The sequence below is a fragment of the Rhynchophorus ferrugineus genome, unplaced genomic scaffold (genome assembly GCF_030347505.1).
Source record: "Rhynchophorus ferrugineus isolate W39M unplaced genomic scaffold, kcgeb_rfMv2 rfM3, whole genome shotgun sequence".
Taxonomy (NCBI): Eukaryota; Metazoa; Arthropoda; class Insecta; order Coleoptera; family Curculionidae; genus Rhynchophorus; species Rhynchophorus ferrugineus.
In genome coordinates this window covers 50,089,110-50,110,977 of record NW_027472582.1, presented here as the reverse complement: position 1 = coordinate 50,110,977, position 21,868 = coordinate 50,089,110, and the positions used below count along the sequence as shown (strand labels likewise).

At 32.0% G+C, this 21,868-nt stretch overlaps 2 protein-coding genes across 2 annotated transcripts in view; both read right to left on the bottom strand.

Moving 5' to 3' along the window:
• Positions 1-1,005: 1,005 nt before the first annotated feature.
• Positions 1,006-6,901, bottom strand: LOC143193238 (lipase member J). Its single transcript, XM_076399319.1, has 7 exons — positions 6,692-6,901; positions 5,678-5,861; positions 5,512-5,626; positions 3,862-4,105; positions 3,315-3,461; positions 1,443-1,670; positions 1,006-1,381 (listed from the first exon to the last, which is right to left on the bottom strand). The coding sequence occupies exons 1-7, from the start codon at positions 6,851-6,853 to the stop codon at positions 1,199-1,201; spliced, it is 1,263 nt and encodes a 420-aa protein (XP_076255434.1). The 5' UTR covers positions 6,854-6,901; the 3' UTR covers positions 1,006-1,198.
• A 5,051-nt stretch (positions 6,902-11,952) lies between these two features.
• The window catches only part of LOC143193237 (extended synaptotagmin-2), a 32,564-nt gene continuing 22,648 nt past the window's right edge, over positions 11,953-21,868 (bottom strand). Inside the window, exons 14-20 of the mRNA XM_076399318.1 lie at positions 19,238-19,549; positions 19,090-19,183; positions 18,814-18,982; positions 14,343-14,435; positions 14,189-14,285; positions 12,424-12,567; positions 11,953-12,238 (exon numbers count right to left, since the gene is read on the bottom strand). Of these exons, the coding sequence (XP_076255433.1) occupies positions 12,155-12,238; positions 12,424-12,567; positions 14,189-14,285; positions 14,343-14,435; positions 18,814-18,982; positions 19,090-19,183; positions 19,238-19,549 (993 nt within the window). The 3' untranslated portion in view covers positions 11,953-12,154. The remainder of the gene's footprint in view (positions 12,239-12,423; positions 12,568-14,188; positions 14,286-14,342; positions 14,436-18,813; positions 18,983-19,089; positions 19,184-19,237; positions 19,550-21,868) is intronic.

Below are 21,868 nucleotides of genomic sequence, written 5' to 3'. Positions count from 1 at the left end.
ATAGTTTCCTCAAAAATATTCTCTACCAGTTTACTATAATATGGTGCATTGCCAATAACAGTAACTGATGGTTCCTCAAAGTCCTTTAAAAGCTGATTTTCAAACCACTGCAAAAACAAATTATGATTCATTTCTCCATGGTAGTCACCCTTGGCCTTAAAGAAAAATAATAATTCTGCACCAGGAATAGAACCGGTCCTGTTTCCAACATGAAGAACTATATGCCTACAATGAATTATTTATAAATGCTATGACTAAAAAACCTAATCGATAGATATTCTAACGTTTACCTTTTCTCATCCACTTTTGTTGTCTTGACACTATATTTATTATCATCTTGCCATGAGTGGCCCAATTTACCATTCTGAAATATCTTTGTCCCATCTAAATATACAAATTGATATAACAATTCGTCCTTGATTTTGTTATATGTTTTCAAAAATTTTACTCTTTTGAAAGCAATATTTGGAGGTTTAATTAAATCCCTTCTCTATGCAACGTGGGTGCCGCGCTGGCAAGGTTATGGCATCTGTATTTTGAGATGCGCATGAAATTATTTTCATTGACTACCTTGAAAAAGGAAGGAACATCAAGAGCGACTATTGCATAGCGTTATTGGACCGCTTGAAGGACGAAATTGACGAAAGTGCTGCTTCACCAAGACAATGCACCATGTCAGAAGTCAGTGAAAACGATGGCAGAAATTTATGAATTTTGGCTTCGAATTGCTTCCTCATCCACCCTATTCTCCAGATCTGATCCTCAGCGACTATTTCCTGTTCTCAGATCTCAAAACAATGCTCGCTGGGAAGAAATTTTCGTCGAATGAAGAGGTAATCAACGAAACTGAGACCTATTTTGAAGCAAAGGACTGCTGTTTTGAATAGACTATATATGTATTTTAGTCACGCTAATCTCTTATCGACCATCATTAATAATTTATCGACCATCAATGATGTCCACCATATTCTGACTTTTTCTGTTAAAGGTATAAATACACTGATATTTGCTCAAATATTTTGTATTCATTTTGACAAAAGCCTTTTAACCCTAACGGTATAAATGATAACATAAAAGTAAATATTTATTACGTACAATAATTTTCTTAATTTAACTTTGATGATCTCATTTCATACTAATTCTAGTCCAAAGTTTATTTCGCACAAATATTATCGTTTTCCAGCAAACAAACAGCATATTATAAATTTTCTGTACATATATCAGTAATGTTGGATTTTATGACATTTAAGACAATCGGATACAAAATAGTCGTAACGTCGGTGGCCTCGATGAAATCTACATGATCCCATCTAGTATCAGCTACAGTATAATAACCACATCTTACTCTTGTGTTCAATTTATTATACAACCTGTCAGCGTTCTAAAATGAAATGTGAAGCCACAATCTAACAGCGAGCTAACAGTATATGTTTAATACTAACCTGCTTTGTTGACAAATAATCATTCTTGCCGACAAATAAAATAACAGGAATTGTAATATTTTCCACCGGATACAATGGGGGATATTTGTTTCCATATCTAATAATATTTCCAGGCTTACCATAATTATAACGGGCAAACAAATTACTTTTAATTATCTGGGAGTAATGCACGATCATATTCCAACTACAGCTGTCATAATTTAAACTTTCCGTAACAGGAAATGTTGACTAAAATAATATTGGATGAATAAGTCATTGCTGTCTAACAGCTCTAAACTCCACGTATTGTTTATAATGTTCGCAATTAATCACATTATTTGAAAACTAAGACATATAATACGATGGTTGCTATTTATATTTTTGGTCTAATAATAAAAACACGAATATTGATGATCGTAGATGCATTGGAGCCAATTATCATAACAGATTTTCAGCAACTCAATCAATTCAATGGCAATTGAGATCCAATAGGTCAAAATACAAGCTTGAAATACGCCAATCGCTTCTTTGGATAATAAATGTTCGGGAATAAAAAAATTGTGCCAAGTCAGGACTGTACGACCGATAATTTATTAACTCGATATTTTGGCCTTTCAACCATTTCATTGTTTGAGACGATGTGTGAACGCTTACATTATCGTGAGTATCGGAGATTGATTCGCCTCCTCATCGACTTTTTGATTTTAGAAGACTTCGATGATTTTGTTAATTTTCCCGTTTATGTTAAATCAAACAAATCTTATTTACAGCCAAATGATCAATATCTACATTAGTGTTCATAAAATTAATGGCCAAGAACACTCCAAATTCACAATATATCAAATGACGATTTTTGTTTATAATATCATGTGTAGGATTGTAGTTTTCTAAGACAACTACAAATTTTAGAGATTCCATTTATTTTACCAACTATTACAACACTGTAAATGACACTGTAAATGATCAACATTTTCGTTGAGTGCTCATTCCGTATTTGCTTTTCCATTTCTGAGACGAATTTTTCAAGATACTGTAAACAAGATAAACCGCGTTCAGATTTCAAAATATTTTGAAGAAGCTCATGCTCAATAATTCCAAGTTTTCCATAAAAACGACAGATATCGCTTGAACAAAAAAGAATATGTATTTACATTAAAGTCGTTGTTTACTATTTGTAAGAAGTGAATGGTTACGACTATAAACCAAAAAATTGTTAATAATCTCAAGCATGAAATTGATTGTTGTACGAAATGAAAACCGATGAAATTTAATAACGATGGTGAAACTATTGAAAATTGATGACGTCTTGCATTAACATTCATGCATTTTATTCGTTAGGTATAGTTTAGTATTATATAAAAATAAATTCCAAAAAACAAGTAAAATCACTTTACAGATCCAGATAGTAGAATGCAATCGACTAAATCAAATCTACTAGCGAAAAATCAAGAAAGATCAAGGATTGTAAATATGAAACGCACTTATAGGAAGTGTAAATACATCCAAAAATAATTAAATAATGATATAGTAAATACACTCCATAACCTATAATATAGAAAGTTATAGTTCACTGAATTTGGCAATCACACAAAAAACTTAGCAGTTATAGAGCAGAAACTCTAAATTTGAATGGTAAGGCATCTTGAGGCGTCACACGTACTCCTTCGTCACAATTTTCGTTTAAATAATAACAAACTATCTACTTTATTTTGCAACACTTTAGTCACACTCACTAGTTTAGATACTAAAATAGAAATTGTTTTTCCAGTGGCGTTAATGTAGTGTAAATGAAATGTTGAAATAAGTTTATCGTGCTCATATTGCACATATAAATATTATATGGTGATTGAATGATTTAAAAAAGTATTTATATGTAATATGTCAAATACATACCGGGTCCAACTGATCAAAATTTGAACCAAACACCAATCCTTTAACTATATTACAGAGAAAATATTGATGAGGCGTATTAGCACACAAGTATTTCTGTATAGGAATTTCGAACGATGGAAAGGCTTGTCCATTTCTCGATACAAAATGCTAAAATTAAACAACAAACAATATAATAATTAAACTTTAAAATAATAGGAACTATATAAGGCATTTTTATTAAATTATAATATACATTATAATTTAAGTTATATACAAAAAAGAATTTTATGTAAACAACCATGTATATATTCAAACTGATGTAGTATGGCTTGCCTGATACAGAATATATAAAATGAATTGATTAGGGTCTATCAAAATCATTCTTCCTATACGGTATCATTTTGTTACCATAAAGGTAGAAAAATATAGAAAATGATGGAATATATTTTGATTAATATATGCTAAACTAATTTTTCTCAAGTGCCTCTTACTCTAAAATAATCTTATAAATAATACATATATATTACTTATATAAAAAATTGTATTAAATCAAACTCTGTCTAGTTACCTCCAATATATCCAAATATGGAACACCATAACGTAAAATACTCGGGATGTCAGTTAAATAGGCTACTGGCGCCAAAGATATAATTCTACTAAGCGTTTTGTCCGCAAATGACGGATATATCGAAGCAAATATAAAACTTATTGTTGTTCCCATGGACATTCCAATATATATGGATTTCTGGTTTGTAGTATCATAAACTTTTTCCATAATTGCCTTCAAATCGTATGCAGCAACTTCATGGAAACTAAAAACAATGTTATAACATGAATTACAATAATATTTATACAAACAAGTCAGTAAATCTCTAGAGTAAAAAAAACAGAATCGTGTTTCAGCTACGAAACCATTATGAAATTTTTTAAAAAAATTTGTTTGGAATTTTTGTTTCTGGATACAGATTTTATATTAAAGATTTTTTAATATTACATTAAAAATTTAGAATATTTTATAATTTGTTTTTTTTTAAGTTTATACAACTTTAATATTCTTAAATAATAAATATGTGTACAAAACTAGTGTGAGCTATTACAACATTAAAAAATAAATAATCATATTCGCTATCATTTAAGTTATTTTCAAACTAACTACTCGAATTTTTCCTTGACACAATTTTGTGGAATTCCTATGTGGCAAATTTCAGACTATATGATTGCCAATAGTAAATTGATTGTTTATATGCTGATATTCTTGTGTTTCACCTGCCAAATCATTATGAAATTTGAAAGAACAAAGAGTATGGCTGAAAATTTTGTTTCTTGAAATTGTCAAATTTTCTAAAATCCCGCTGTTTAAAGCTAAAAAAACATGTGTGCACAAAATAAGGTCAGTTAATGACACTTCCTCAGACTCAATCTCAGAGAATCAGCTCCCTTGAAATCAACAAAACAAAACACAAAATAAAAATGGTATCGTTTACGAAGAGGCCTATCATTACCTTTTTATAATTATTGAATTATACCTTATTTTATTTTTTGAATCTACTTCCTGTGGACAGATTGTTAATAACTACATTTATTCGGAAGTCAAGACCTCTATAGATGTTATGAACAGGAAACCACTGAAAGTCGAACTATCTATCCTAGGAATTCACAAGATCTAAACGTAGTAACTTGGCCGAAAAAACAATCTAAAAGAAAAACTGCGGTGGTGTGCACTCGATATAAACAAGCCCTCAAAAGGCACTGGTCGATAGTAGTCCCAGAGATGAGTATAAAATAGTGGGAAAATATTTGAAAATTACATCGCATCTAATGGACAGTAACTTGAAGGCGACTGAAGAAATTTTGTAAAAATATTGATGAATAAAATTTCTATTAAAAAATAGTTTTTGTGTTCTACTTAGAATCATTAATAATAAGTATCAATAACCTGTAATGAATACAGCAGATAATATAAACGTTATCATATATACTTTCATGAATTCTACATTTCTTATATCTTCTTTCTGCAACTCTCAACTCAAAATCATCACATCTAAACCGTTGACTGCATAAATAAGCTTATGTTGACCATACACTTTCAACAACATTAAATAACATTTTTAATTCACATTTATAACATTTTAAACAAAGGAAAACTGTACTAGATGAATAATCACCACGTCGTACACACAATATCTATTTTCTTGACTTGTCGATGCTAATTTCTTACCTAAATTTCCAGAAACTGCTTTCTGTATCCGACATATTCAAGTGCTTTCTACTCGGTTTTGTTCCTCTCCAATTTGTAATCCAGAATTCATGCCCCAAGTTACCCAATATATATGCTAAAATCACAAGTTTTTTAGCCTATTACAGCGTATGAAAAAGTCACATACGTAAACTCTTCTTATCTCGATCAATCCACGTGTAGCCATTGGAGACGATTCCATGACCGAAAACAACAGGCGATCGACCACGTTTAGTTGGATGGTACCCTCTAACCACTGTTATTTTGTAACCATCCTCTGTGGTAATTTCTAGATTTTCAGCAATAAAACCCCATTTTTTTATAATTTGGGCCTATAAAAGAACCCAGCAATAAAATAATTCAGTACATTTTAATATCGAAAAAATAATATTACAGTTGTAGTAAGTTATTCACATTAAATAAATATGTAGTGGGTAACCCAATCGCCAGCTAGTATGACCAAATCCAGAAGACAATACAATCGCAACAACTCCTTGCAGCTCGCCAAGAGTCATTCAAACAATAACTATTTCAAGCGTTTACATCAAACAAAAAACATCTAAAAACTTGATGCAGTGGTAAGTCTAACAAATGTTGGTGAAATACCACCTAATTAGTTGACATATATTAAACACGTAACTTCACCGATAACAAATATATTTTATATTTTATAATGAAAAGTACTAGATGTTTACCAAAAGTAAAAGTCTTTCCAGTACTTAGAAACAGGACAATGAAGAACTTTTATTACTAAATCCTGGAATTTTATCAGATAGTCACTGCTAAACGCTACAGTCAAACAACCATAAAAGAAACTAACCGTAGATTTTGGTCAGAAAAATATATATGTGGAACAAGAAAACTAGCAAGTTATACTATTACAACACTCTAGTCAACGGTGCCTGCATGACTTGAGAAGACCCTCTTGAGCTAGCTCCATCGGTTTATCATTTGCTCTGCTAAATATATGAAGCATGGACCAATAGCAGCAGGAAATAAATGGTTAAACACGCTAGATATTATAGAAAACAATGAATACTATTTCCAAAACTAAACTGGTTGTATTCCTTTATATAAAATAAATTTCCTGAAAACCCCATATAAATTAAGCCCAGACCAATCAATATTACTTTCTCATATTTTTATTCTATATACTGCTTACCTGAGTTAAATCTGGATTTGGATTATCGGTACATTGTCCAATCATATTTAAATAATATGATGAAAACGTCTTACAAACCCTTATGGTGAAAACACCACATAAACCTCCTACTAATAGCAGAGCTACCATAAAGTACTTAACGGTCATTTTAACGACTGTCATTTTATCAATGCTCAGCAGTGTATTTATTTTCGGCTTCAGCCTAATTACATTTTTAAAATTCACTTTTATCACATTCATATGGAATAAATGGTAATTGCTCGCCGATTATCACAATAAAAATTGCAAGTTATAAAAGAATTATACGCACAAGTTTGTTCATTTAGCCTATCAACTCATAACATATTATAATTTATGAAAATAAAGATATAGCAAGCAAGGAAATACAAGAAATATATTATTCTAAAGCCCTTATCTCTAAAAAATATCGAACTGAAAATTTGTAGTGCCATAAAAAAACGTTATTTAAATTAAACCATAAAAATTATTATGTCGTTACAAAATATCTAACATTATTATTACGTATAGTTTGATTACTTGTCTGCTGAAAAACCAAAACAAGCCAACATTGATTATGAAATACAACAAATTTAAATATAGTGTTTAAGAAAATCTAGTAGGTTGTTAACTTACGCTATATCGTATCGAAAGAGCACGACCTATTTCTTTGTGTAATAGGTCAAAAGTATATAGCACTAATAGTGAATGCCTAGCCATAAAACAAAGCCTTCATTTAAGCAAATAATGAAGCAATCCAAACAATCTCCGCCACCTATAATTTTCGAACTGAAAGTTACTATTAAGGACAAGAAAAAAAGCTAAAAGCCAGAACTTATAGTTTTTAAAGGATCAACATACAACTAAAAGCAAAAATGGTAAGAGCAATATGAATTTACAAACTTTCTCATCCAAATGAGAACATTGTCAAACGTGTTTCTGTCCATCATGAGATAATGACTTGTTATCCTAGTCCCAAACGATACAGTAGATATAGAAACCAAGAAGAGCCAAAATACAATTACAAGATTTTTAGACATTCCTCTTTCCTCAAGATGCGTAAAGTATGGATGTTATCTTAAACCCAGAAGTTACAAAAAATACAAAAACTCTCTTACTCTATGTAACACTAAGCTGTTATCCCACTGCTAATACATGTGTGAATGCGAATTATTAAGACATTCATAGTTTCATATTAATTTCATTAAGTGTTTGTGGCAGTTTTCCATTTAGACTAGAAAATTGTAAAATACTCGAAAACCTATTTAGATGCTAAATCAAAAACCGCCACAAAAACTATCAAATATTTATTTGGGAGAATACTGTCGACCACTATCCAAGCTCTTGACGATCCCGAAAGTTGGACCATGTGCCATTAATCAGAATGAATGGATTATCAGTCCAGAATAATCCGAATTTCCATTTTAGCGTTCCACGATAAGCTTCAATCTTTTTAGTTTTCCCACAATTCTGGTGATATAACTGAATGACTCTCCATTTCTTTCTTGATACATAGTTCCACTAAACCCCATTGGTTAAAGTCGCTATTCACCCATAATCGATTCGCTCGATTTTAGCAACACTTTTAGTAGACCACGCCATGTTGGGTACTCCATATATACTCCAAGACTTTTGCGCCATATGTATGTGTATCATGATAGATATGGAAAATTATCCCAACGAATTTCGAGATTGTCATAGGGAATTCACTTTTGTCTGCAGCATCTTTGCAATGCAAAACTCCCATTAATTTTACATTTCAGGAGTCATTCAACTTCTCTAGACTTTATTGCATATGGTAGACAATATCCAATATTTTAAATGCTTCCCAATGCGTTTAATCTATACGTATAAGTATTCGTCGTCTTCACATATTTTGATACTTAGGGTGCTCTTTCACCCAAAAATAATATGATTTAAAAAGAACCATACCCAAACGCTCTCGATACTAAATTCAATTTCAATTTCTTGCAATTAATTTTTTTTAATATGAGCCAATTCAATAGTTTCATAAAAATTGCCATTCTAAATATCTGTATGAACGTACACTATTCACATCAATTACCATAATGGTCAAACCAATACCAGATCCAAATTATCTATAAATCTCTTTATTATTACAGATGCCAATAGACAGTACCTTACAGAACAATTAATAATTTCGATTACGCCAAAATCGTTATACAGTTCTCTTTATATTTTCTTGCAGATGCTTTTACGATAATTCAATAACTCAACCACTAAATAAATATATAAATAAAAGAGAGACATACCACAGCAGAGGTCAAAATAAAATTATAATTGTAAATGTGACATAATCGTAAACATTTACAAAAGAGCAATAGGACTCATATATAATTTAGAATATGTAAAAGAGTTTAAAATCCCAAAATTTATTTTAATTTTTTTTAAATTATAATTTATTAATTTTAAGTTAAGTGGAAAAAGAGGAAACAAGTGGTTATTATAAAACAAATCAAACCCTATCTCGGTGACGCCTATTTTTAGACATCTCACTCGTTACACTATTTAAACTTAACACAAGTAATTTCTCATAGCCACATTTTCTCGTATATGAAGCCCGTAGCTGGGGTCATATTAGTTACGCGATACAACATCTCTCTCCCAAAGAACCGATCAAAGGGATGTACACACAGCTTATAGTTGCAATAAAATTATTATCGAGTAACGCCTGTTTCTTCGCCCGCCAGTTTGCTGTTATTGATTCTCAAAAGGACACAGTTTCTACCCAAATTTCCTTGGTATATTCACTCATCACTATCCTTCATATCCCGCTTCGTCTTTGAATATATAGTTTTCTTAGTTAAGCCAGTTAACACTCGCATGATATAACACTTTGTTAAAAAATTAATCTTTCAAAGCATATTCTGCACGATTAAATCCATAGTGGGGCTAGCATAAATTGAAAATATAGGCATTAAGATATCTACTCCTACAGAAGTGAGTTCATATCCATACATATTGATATTTGAAAGAATCAACATAAAAGTGGATGTACATAATGTATGAAATTCAATTGTGTATACGCCCCAAGGATGTGAAAATTGAATAAATTTAATTTGTTTTAAAATCCTCATTCTCATCCTGTAAGATCTATAATGTTTACAGCATATGGCTTGGCTGTAAGGATACCGATAGCTATAGGAACTCTAAAACAATATTTATTTTGTTCGCATATGTAGTTTGTACCGATATAACAGATCGACTGAAAAGTCCCGGGCGTAACAATTCATCTACGGTAGTAGAGAGTAGAGACGACCACGCTTGAAGTCAAAAAACCAACATTTTATTGTTGTTTCTAATGGAGAGGACTCATTATAATACTGGTCAAGCAATTGCATCGCTCGAACGGTATTTTTTCCATTAAGAAGCAGTGTAACATTAAAACATGAAATTATTTCTGATCCATTGTTTTAAAAACAACAATAGTACTATAGAATATCATGAAACTTTAACAGCTTTCTTTAGAAGTTTAGTACTAACTGCAAAGTCGCTAAATGCACAACGTCAACAATTACTAAAAGTCAAAGCCCTATGTTCAGTGTGCTAGTTATGACTGCGAATTTGATATAAACTTTAATATACTGCTATCAAAGGCACACTTATCTTTTAGATATTTTATATGTTGTAACCAACTAAAATCAAAGTAATCAAAGACGAATAGCAAAAATCAAAACAAAACATTTATAGAGGTCTCTATTCGATATATCTCGGTGGGAAGGACAGTCTGTTTTCTAAAACCCCATATGGCATCGCATCAATACAGTACTGGACAACATCTGTCTAACTAAATTCTAATATCGTATAAAGTGCTCTCCTTACTATTTTCTTAACCAATCGTTTCTTAGGTTATATAGGGTTCTAGACTAATAACACCAAAAGGCGGAGAATTGGTCCAAAACGTGCAAGGCTGAATCATGCTTCGATCTATCATCTGATCACTTAACACTTATTATAACAGTGAACTCAAATATTCTCAACAAAACAAAATCACCTTCTTTACAAAACACCAAAACTAACTGGCCGTTATTAGAGAGAAATTAGACAGTTTAGTAACACTAAATTTAGTTCTCAAAACAGAATGAGATACAGAAGTAATAGAAAAAAATATAATCAAAACTATACAATAGGCCGCATGGTACACAACACCTAATAGAGCTACATATCAAAAGTTTAAATATATTTAATCTACAATTAAACATAAAATTGCTGAAACAAGAAAACTGCGAAAAACCTGGCAACAAATCAGAACAGAAGAAAACAAGAGAGAATACAACAGGGTCACAAAAGATCCGAAAGAGCTAATAAATATTTATCTATTATTCAAAACTATTTAGAAAGCTTAAGGTCAACTAATGCAACAGAATATTCTCTGTGGAAAGTAACAATAAATATTAAAAAAACAACATAAGTGATCTTATCAAGATAAAGCGGAAGTTTTCTCTGAACACTTGAAAACCGTATTTAATCCGTACCCGTCTGAAATATCCGCAACAGAAGAAAATAACATAGTTGACTTTTTTAACATTTGATGCATTTTCTCAGGAAAGTGCATCAAATTAATAACAATCATATTTAATGCCATGCCAAGACTTAATTATTTTCTTGGCACTTGGAAAGTGGCTCAAAACATTATGGTTCTTAAACCTAGGGAAAAATCAGATGTCTCCTCTTATCGTCCTATAAGCTTGTTACCTGTCATCTCTAAACTTTTCGAAAAACTATACATTAAGAAGCTCAAAATAATCGCAGAGGAGAGAAATATTATTTCAGACCGTCAATTTGGCTTCTGTAATAAACATGGAACAACAGAACAAATACATAAAATAGTCATCCAAATTAACAAAAACCTAAAACCTATCTCAAGAAACACTACTGTTGCAACATATGCTGACGATACAGCGGTTTTATCATCACACGAGGATCTAACATCAACCACAAGAAACCTCCAACTTCATCTTAACAAAGCCAAACAGTTAAATGTGCGCGATGACAGTGAAATGCGTAGGCTCAAACGCAAACTACCATACGAACTGATTAATAGACACATAGAGTGAAATTTAATAATCTCTATAATAAGTTAGAATAGTATCTAGAATCACTTACTGAAGTGATCTTCTACATGTTAGAATGGTTATATTATATAACGGAAATCATATAATAATACTTATTGCCCACAGAAAGATTGTTGATGTTTTAAAAGATTAATAAAAAAAATATTGCTGGACTAATAAAAATACTAATTATAACGTGCACATAATTTATTATTTTCGAACATATGCATTGAACAAAAAGCACTAGCTAAAGCTAGCGAATATAATAAAAAAGTTAGCTTCAAGGCACATATATAGTTATATATAATATATATAATATAAATAAATATTATACAAAAATTGTAATTAGAGATTCATAGGGAGTAAAGAACATTAATTGTTGAAATTTAATTTATTCAGATGCTCCTTCCGGCTGCAAATCAAACCACGCATTGTAGGGTTGGGTTATGTTCAGTTTGCTCAGATCAATTATAACCTAAATTAAAAAAAATATCAGCAAAAAAAAAAAAAAAAATATATATATATATATATATATATATATATATATATATATATATATATATATATATATATATATATCATAATGACAAAATAGTTTCAGGTTTCATTTTTTAAAAATATAATTAATATTATTATATAGTTACTATTGCCTATACTTACATATCCTAAAATATTATTGATGGAATAAAACATTTGTTTTTGAGTACCCACAGTGACCTCCAGCTTTTTGTTGCTCACCTCTGCTTGGTTGATGATATATTCAAAGGTTTCATCAAATACGGGATTACAGTTATCTTTAATAACCTAGAAATAAAAAAGACACATTGAGGATTAAGTTGAAGAGAATAATACGGTTTTGTCATTCCTAATAATAATTATTAAGTGTTAACAGTGCTTTTTCTATTAAACACGTGTTCTGTTCTGGTATTATCCAAAAGTTACAATACTTGGATATTAACTCGAGGATGAAGTCTCTCCTGATGCCTTCCTGCAAATTTCTTGATTTTCTGAGTGACTGTCGGTATCTGAAGGTCGCGGTATAAGTAGTCAGTCCTGTAGTATATGGTGCACTTACTTATCTTAAGGCATTGTTCTGGAATATTTTCTTCCAATTAACCAATTATTTTCTCATATATCAATTCCAGTTCTTTCGTTTCCTGTTATCATATTTATTCCAGAGAAATTTTTGTTTTCCAAGGTTGGATCCAAGAATCGCAATAACATCAACACATGCAGCTATAATGATATCTATTTGTCGTATATCATAAGTGAGTAGATAACGAATTGGCCCAATTCCTTATAGTACACCCGTTTTAACTTATGTCATTGTAGAGTAGACTTCCTCTTGGCTGTGATATAAGATTTTGATAATTCAATGTGTTACTTCGATAACATTTTCTGTAGCTTATGAACGCGACAGTCGTGTCAAATCTTATCGAAAGCTTGTGTTACATCTAAGGATATATCATAACTGAACAGACTTTTTATCTCCATGCCTTTTCAATGAAATATAGTTATTAGTTATTCTAGACACCTAATCAATTGTTGAATGTTTGATCAATTATTAAATCTAAACTGACATGTTGATATTAAGTTTTTTCTCGCAATGTCATTGTTGATGACGATGCACCTGTAATAACTATTTTTCTTCTTATAAATAAAGTATATTTTTAATATACAATGATTTCTATAAAGATATTAAAGAATATCATATAAACGAGAATAATGTTAAATGCTTAAAAATGAGTAGCAATATTAATTACACATAGATTAATTGTTTCTTTTTCGGTAACTGTTAAATCAAGTCCTAAGTTTAATCATTATGTATTTATATTTTATAATTCCTTAAAAAATTAATAAATATCCGAAACTAAAAGGAATTATATCATATCCTTAACCATTATGTATTATTCATAGCCTTTAACCAATATCTAACCAAAGACCAAAAATGTCCTAACCATAACATCCTTTAGTTACTGTAGTAGGATAGGGAACACCGGAAGTTGTGATTTTAATAGACTATGTTTGAAAGGACCAACATTACAAAGCAAAGTTGAAAACTTGAAGAAACTACGTTCAATACATATTACTTGAATAAAGAGCATTCAAACTATAAAAGTAGCGTCATTCGTTCACTCAGTTAAAAGTTATTGTGCTTTGAAAACAGAGGTTCCAGAAGATTTCATGATAGTTTGCTCATCAGAAATTGTTGGTTTTCATTCCGGAAATTTCGATGTTAAAATTTGTAAACAGTAACATTTTCCGCGAATCATTTGGATCTTAAGATTGTGTTTCTGTTCGCAAATATTCCTATTTGAATCTTTATCATCTTATCCAACACATACAGTATTGGCTTGTTAACTTAAATACATATTTTAGATTTGACTGGGGTAAATATGATTCTGTACTTCAGTAGTGTACTTACCTGAGTTTTTCTCTTGGTATCTTTAGCTCTCTCGGGTAAAAGATATAATTTCACGTATGGATCAGGTATATTTGATGGGTCTTTTAACGGTATATTTCTAAAAGTTAGTAAGCAAATATTAACTTAATAACAACACATATTTTTTGTTACATACGCTATCTTGTGCACAACAACAATAAGTCTCTGTCTCTGGATGCTATACCTCAATGTCAGTTGTATTCTTCCTAGACCAGCCTCACCAGCATATCTAAAAAGAAATACAAATATAAAATAAATTATTATATGTTTATGTACGGCTTAGCCTTTACAAACATTAAATCAATTTCTTGTCTATATGCAGTAAAAATTATATTAATTTGATTTCTTCCAAACAGCAGTATTTCAGTAAACATTATTTTGTTAAATGGTAAATAATAATAATTTATACTTTGTGAAATGTCCGATTTTGTGTTTATAAATACGAAAAATGTACCAAACTAGCTTCAAAAAATTGGCTCCCCTACGTTTTATGATTTATAACCCAAATATTTTGGCATACAGTTTTGTTGCATTAGAGATCACGACAAATGATTTATTACAACAATTGCAAGCATAAATAATTATAGGCTAAACCAATGAACTGCTAAAACCAAATCAAAGCCTAACTAAGGGTTGAACTAAACACGTCTATTGAAGAAAACATAATCAAAATATTGCAACGATGCAAAATAATGTTATCAAGTACAGCAATTCTCGCTACGTCTCAAAACCGATTAAACGTTCCTGAAATAGAGTATCCTATACCACCTGCGATATTATCCACATTTTACTCCACCCAGCTGACGTCAGAACAAGAGCGTCCTTCTTATAAAGATTGTAAAATAAACATAGATTGATTGGTTGCATTTTAAAATGACAGGCATTCATCTCCATAAATTACGATATAATTGTTATATCCGATTTCATATAGCTGTCAGCCTAGTAATATGGAATAATCTTATGGGAAGCCTGACCGACAAGACTGAGCCTTAGACTTTTTAGTATGTGTCATTTCGACGAATTGTAAATAAAAAAACCTATCAGTGCGTTGAAAATGTATGAATATGTATCGAGTAAATGGCATATGAGAGAACTTTTACTTTTTAATTCAATTTGAAGAAATACAGCTGAAGGTCATCGAATGATGTATGAAGCTTATGGCAACCATTTAGAAGCAATGATTTTGATACCAAAGAGAAAGTAAATACGCAAGAAGAATATTCAAAATTGTTGTCAATAACACAATAAGCAATTTCCAATCGCTTGAAGGACATGGCAATGATCCAAAAGCTGGGATATTTTGTACCGCATGCATTGAAGCCAAGAGACATTGAAATGCATTTGGTCATGTGTGAAAGGCTGATTCAACGGCAAAATCGAAATCGAATCGAAAAAGTTCCCTGCATCATATTGTTACTGACGATGAAAAGTGGATCCACTATGTTAATCCAAAGCGAAAAATAGTATGGTAACCACCTGGTCATACATGAGCATCAACGGCATATGGCGGAATATCCATGGCTTCAAGCTAATTATCTATATTTTGTAGGATCAACTTGGTGTGGTATACTATGAACTGCTAAAACCTAAATGTTATTGTTCAGCATGACAACCCTCGGTCGCATGTTGCAAAACCGGTTAAAACATACTAAAATGCAGTGTCTCCCGACCCGCCGTATGCTGCAGACCTTGCTCCTTCTGATTTCTACTTGTTCTGATATATCAGTCATGATATGTCTAAGCAACACCTCACTATTTATGAAGTAACAAAAAAATAGCTGTATTCATTAAGATACATCATTCTTTCGAGATGGAATTCGTAAATTGACTAAAAAAATAAGAAAAGCTGATGGTAGCGACTATCGATGAACGATACTTGGAATAAAAACATTATAGTAATTTTTTACAATAGAGCATCAAATTAAATAAAAGCCATTTAAAACTAATTTATAGACTGATATCTAAAGTATGTTAAATTACAATTAATATAAAATTAATCATCACAATTTTCCTACGACGTTAGATAATAGTTGTAAAGATCCCACTAAGTCATACAATAATATCACTAAATTTCATTAAGTCCTAGAATACTGATAAGAATGAAGTCAATAAATCAAACAAAGCAGATTAACATAGTCTGGTATCATTTTAAACTTGAAACCGTCGATCAGATATGATTGCATACAAATTCCGGACCCACTTTTAATTGTGCTATAATACCCACCTGAATCTATACGCCAAAGTCGAAGCTAATGTCAAATGGCCTGAAGACCAACTAACCACTTTATGAGTCAGAAATAAACCACAACAAAAAAGTCAATAAGGACAGATCAGTTAAACCAATAGTCGAGTTTTGCTAAGTCGATCTTACGAGATATAACGCTTCAAGTAGCAAATGGTGCCGTCGCCTCTGACTGTACATCGAGTATTAGATGGTTCCATTCAATCGGTGTCATTCGATAACCTGAACGACTTTTACATCCAAGTACAGCACATGCAGGACCCTCTGATATGTCAATAAAATCTTATTAAGAGACAATTACAACGTATATTCAAACATAAATTAAAACCTCACCTGGAGTAAACCTACTAGAATAAAGCATATTCTCTATTTAGATCCCCGTTCAAAGATATTCATTGTGTTCAAAGAGTAAACGTAAGGGTGATAAGAAATCAGAACTCTAATTGATACGAAATTGTATTCCAACAATTGTAATCAGGCAAAGCAATGAAAGTAATATTCCTAAAAAAATCTGGACTGCGCAATCAGGTTTCAGCACTATCTGACAACTGATAATAAAACTTATTCCATGAAGGAAACAGCCACTAGTGATTTTTAAGCTATTTCGGTTCACAAAGTTAATGAATCCATTAACAATTCGATGCGTCTGGCGCCACAGTGGCGCCCTCTGTTTATTTATCGTTGTACTAAGGACGCCCATTTGGCGCCCGCAATAGCGTACCGTTATACCTTCCAGTATTTGTCTAGCGTAATAGTAGGTCCATTGTTCGAGTGTCAGCGTGAGTGAAAGTTTAACCTGAAGATGCGTGAAGATTAATAAACAGACGCAGCGAAGTTGTTCCAACCAACCTCCAGAAATGGCATAACCGCTGATATACAATATCGTAATAATACAAATAAGACTAAACACGGAAACTACATAATTAAATTCAAAAACATCATCAGTAACTTGCTATCGAGTATATTCAGTAACAGGTCAATTGAAAAGCCCCCGGCCTGACACACAGATGGCGCCACTAGAATTAAATATATATGTTTTTTAGTTAGCCCTAACCCTCAAAAGATTCTGGTATAAATTTGACAGCTGTCGGATTATTAGTTTGTGAATTATAGCATTTTGAGTGAAGCAACTTTTGTTATTGTGAAAAAAATTGGTAAAAAGGAATTTCGCGTAGTGATAAAATATTGCTTTTTGAAAGGAAAAAACACAGTTGAAGCAAAAACTTGGCTTGATTCCGAGTTTCCAGACACTACCCCAGGAAAATCAATCAAGGATTGGTGTACTAAGTTTAGACGTGGTGAAATGAGCACCGAAGACGGTGAACGCAGTGAACCCCGAAAAGAGGTTGTTACCGACGAAAACATTTTAAAAATCCACAAAATGATTTTGAATGACCGTAAATTGGAATTGAATGAAATAGCGGACACTCTAAAGATATCAACTGAACGTGTACATCATATCATTCACGAATATTTGGGTATGAGAAAGCTCTGTGCAAAGTGGGTGCCACGCGAGCTCTCTTTTGACCAAAAACAACGACGAGTTGATGATTCACGGCAGTGTTTGAAGATGAAAACTGATAAATAAACCCGAGTTTTGCGTCGATATGTGACAATGGATGAAACATGGCTCCATCATTTCACTACGAAATCCAATCGACAGTCATCCGAGCGATCAACAGCGACTATTACATAGCGTTATTGGACCGTTTGAAGGACGAAATTGCCGAAAAACGACCGCAAGAAAAAGAAAGTGCTGCTTCACCAAGACAATGCACCGGGTCACAAGTCAGTGAAAACGATGGCAAAAATCCATAAATTGGGCTTCAAATTGCTTACTCATCCACCGTATTCTCCAGATCTGGCCCCCAGCGACTATTTCCTGTTCTCAGATCTCAAAAGAATGCTCGCTGGAAAGACATTTTCGTTGAATGAAGGGCTAATCGCCGAAACTGGTATCGAAAAGTTAGAGAGTCGCTATAATCAGCGTATCAGACTTGAAGGAAATTATGTTGAATAAAAAAACTAATTTTTCCAAAAAAATGTGGTTTACTATGGTAAGCCGGGGACTTTTCAATTGACCTGTTGATGTACTTAGATACCAAATACTTGAACTCCTCTACTTGCTCTAACTGAGACCCTAGATGAGATTTACAATAGCAAGCCATCTGTCAGTTGTCTCTACTTTAATATTCCTAAAGACCAAATACAAAAATGGGCATAACTATGGTTAGACTGTGTTTGCTCAACATACTAAATTCGTAACAGACTATTCTGCCAAACTAATCCTACTCAATAAGACATTCAAACTACAAGCACAGTAAAATAACATGCACAAGGATATAAATAAATAAATCATTCTTACGAAGTTACGCTAGGGGATCGGTGAATGAGCTGATCTTCGGAACCTTCCGGCAAACTATTTAATGAATCAAAATTACGAGATTCTATCATTTCGTCAGTTGCTTCTTGCACAGAGTCCTCCTTAACAAGAGATTTCTGGTCTTCTGTAGCTTTGGACGATTGTCTCGAATCTGTAACATAATTTATATGAGATAATAGTAAATCTATATAAATAAATATCTATGATAATGAATAATTATAATTTGAAGGAAATATTTAAAATCAGTTGAAAACTAACCAAGAGAAAGACTAGATATTGTAGAACTGGTTCTTTCAAAAGGAGGTTGATCAGCCTGCATTTCACTAACGTCGTCCGCTACTCTCTTCAAAATCTAAAACATAAAAACAGTTTAAAAACAGTAAAATTAATCGTCCTACTTAATTACCCGTAAATGCATCGAAAGTACCACCCGACTCTCGGGACCCGATTTCAGTAATGTAAATGGTTCTTTTCTCAACTCCATATCAGGCCTGTTAGCCAAACTCTTAATTCTGAAGGTCATTTGGCCAATATCGGAGCTAGTCTTTTGATCGGTAATGGTCAGATGCATACTATCGTTTTCTGGATTTCCAACCAAAAAGGTGAATCCTTTCTCCCAGACAGGATGAATGGATCTCAGAATAGTATCAGTTTTTTCAGTTTTACCTCCCACTCGTAGCACTGCAAATGGGTCTGGTTTTGTTGAAGAGCGTGCTTGCTATAAAATAAGAAACATGATATATTTTTATTATTCTTTGTTAGCAATCTAGCAACTTAACACTAATTGTTCTTAAGCTATTTGTTCTTTTGCTAATTTGCTCTGGTTTTAAAATTATAAAATACTTATTCTATGATATATACTTTAGGCTTAACATATATGTCACAGTTTTTAATATGCAGTGAATTTTACTTATAACTTCACTAAACTAGATCAAATGGTTTTACTCTCCTTAATCTTTTAACTAACTAATCTTCCATACTGGTTTCAAGACCTGTTGGTAAAGCGAAAGGTTTCTATTTACTAACAGTCCTGAATATCTACCCAATAACCAGTACATTTTTTGTAACAATTGGCTTCCACCTGAATTTAACCAAGATATTTGGCTGTTTACGGGACTACTTGCTTATTTATTTTTATTCATTTTAATGCATCCTTTTTCTGTCCAGTATTGTATTTCGGCAAAAGCTGTTTGTAACTTTTCAATTGATTCAGTGTTTTTATCTCCTCCAATGGCTAGGATTGCTGTGTCATCTGCAAATGTACCAACAATATTTTCATTGAATGAAGGTTATTTCCGAGTATACAGCAGATACATGACTGGTCCTAATACACATTCCTGTCATACACCTGCTTGTATTTTCGACAAGTCAGAGTAGGCATCTTCTTGTTCGACTCTGAAATAGATCATCTTCTCATACCAAACAAACTTGAACAATATCTGAGAATACTACCGAATACACATTATATTCTTCTAGTGTTTTCTATGAAATTGGTGAGTGTTTTTCCTCAATGATTGGTTTTATCATTTTCAATAGAAATTTTTCAAATAATTTAAACATTGTCGACAATAGTGATATTGAACGGTATAATGCTATGTCCATGAGATGGCTCTCCTGTTTTAGGAATCATAATTACTATAGCCACCTTTCACAGTTGTGGTACATATTATTGTTTGAATGAATCATTTACCTTAATGACCTTAATTAGTGCTTTTCTTGGAAGTTAATACATATAGGTGCTATATATTAATTATAATATTTTCCAGTAATGAGGATACAACCAGGACCTTTTTGCGCTAATACTATATTTACTTTATTTATTAACGTCGGTCAAAGTGACAAACGAAATTTTCATCATTTCCTGTTCAATAACGTATAGTAATGATTTAACGTCATCCAATGTATGGAGGTTGAAACATTCTCTCAAGGTGGTCTGCAAATTTTGTAGCCTTTTTCTGATTATCTCTGGCCCAGTTCCCATTCTCATTTTTAATCGTAGGCATTTTCATAATAAGTCATTTTAAGATTCTAGTATCTCTCCACCAAATACTCAGCGCTAGCATTATTAACAACTGCACGCAGTAATTTACTCAGACGTCACTTATGATACCTTTTAGTTTCCGTCTGATTACTTGGGTATTTTACCACGCTTCTCCATCTCAAAATCCAATTTTTCCACAGTGCATCTCCAATTTCCCATCTTGACTTTTTCTTCTAATTCCATTACAAAACCTATCCAATCGGTTCTTATATTAACGAAACAACATTTACTAGACTTTGAATCCACACAATCGGTAAATGATCTAAGTTTAGTTGTAGATTTCGTTCAATTTACATATATCTCAATTGCCTAAAATGTTTTTAATGATGTATAATCCAGCAGGCCTAGGATCTTTCTGGATCCATTGGCCATTATGTAGATTTACCTCGAAATAGTTTCACAACCATATGCCTGAAGCCCTCTACCCTTGATTGTTATCAATCTCATACCCAATGTGTATGTACGTATATGATGTAATATAGAACATAATTATTTATTTCTTGGATAGTATTCACCACAAAAAATTATTATATGTAATCATTATAAGTATATTATACGTTGTTCTCATGCATTATTTTATTAGATGTAAACATTTTTAGGAACCAACAAGAAACACTTTTGATTAGTAACTAAAGTATTTCAACATTACAACTACAGGTAATATAAAATACATTTTGATTTCTTTAACGTAATATACTATTTTAATAAAAGATTGAATTATCAGCCTAAGAAAACATGCATTAAAATTATAGAGAACAATCTGAGAACTAAAACGAGAAAAATAGATAGTGTACAGTAACCAAAGCTAGAACAACTGCGGCCACTTGTCAGCAAAGATGAGACTTGATAAAGCACCTATTACACCAGTAGCACAAACAACAATGTAGGCGCTAGTAATTAGACACTTTGGCTTAGAGATGTTAGCTTCAATTGCTTAGCGACGTTTTTGCACATTTCTCAGTACCACCTGGTACAATTCACATCTTTCTTATAGCA

Coding starts and splice junctions, on each gene's coding strand:
- LOC143193238 (XM_076399319.1), bottom strand. CDS start 6,853: ATGACAGTCGTTAAAATGACCGTTAAGTACTTTATGGTAGCTCTGCTA. Junction 5,627..5,677: donor TCGAGATAAGAAGAGTTTAC/GTATGTGACTTT, acceptor TTGTGATTTTAG/CATATATATTGGGTAACTTG. Junction 1,671..3,314: donor ATTTTGATCAGTTGGACCCG/GTATGTATTTGA, acceptor ATATTATTTTAG/TCAACATTTCCTGTTACGGA.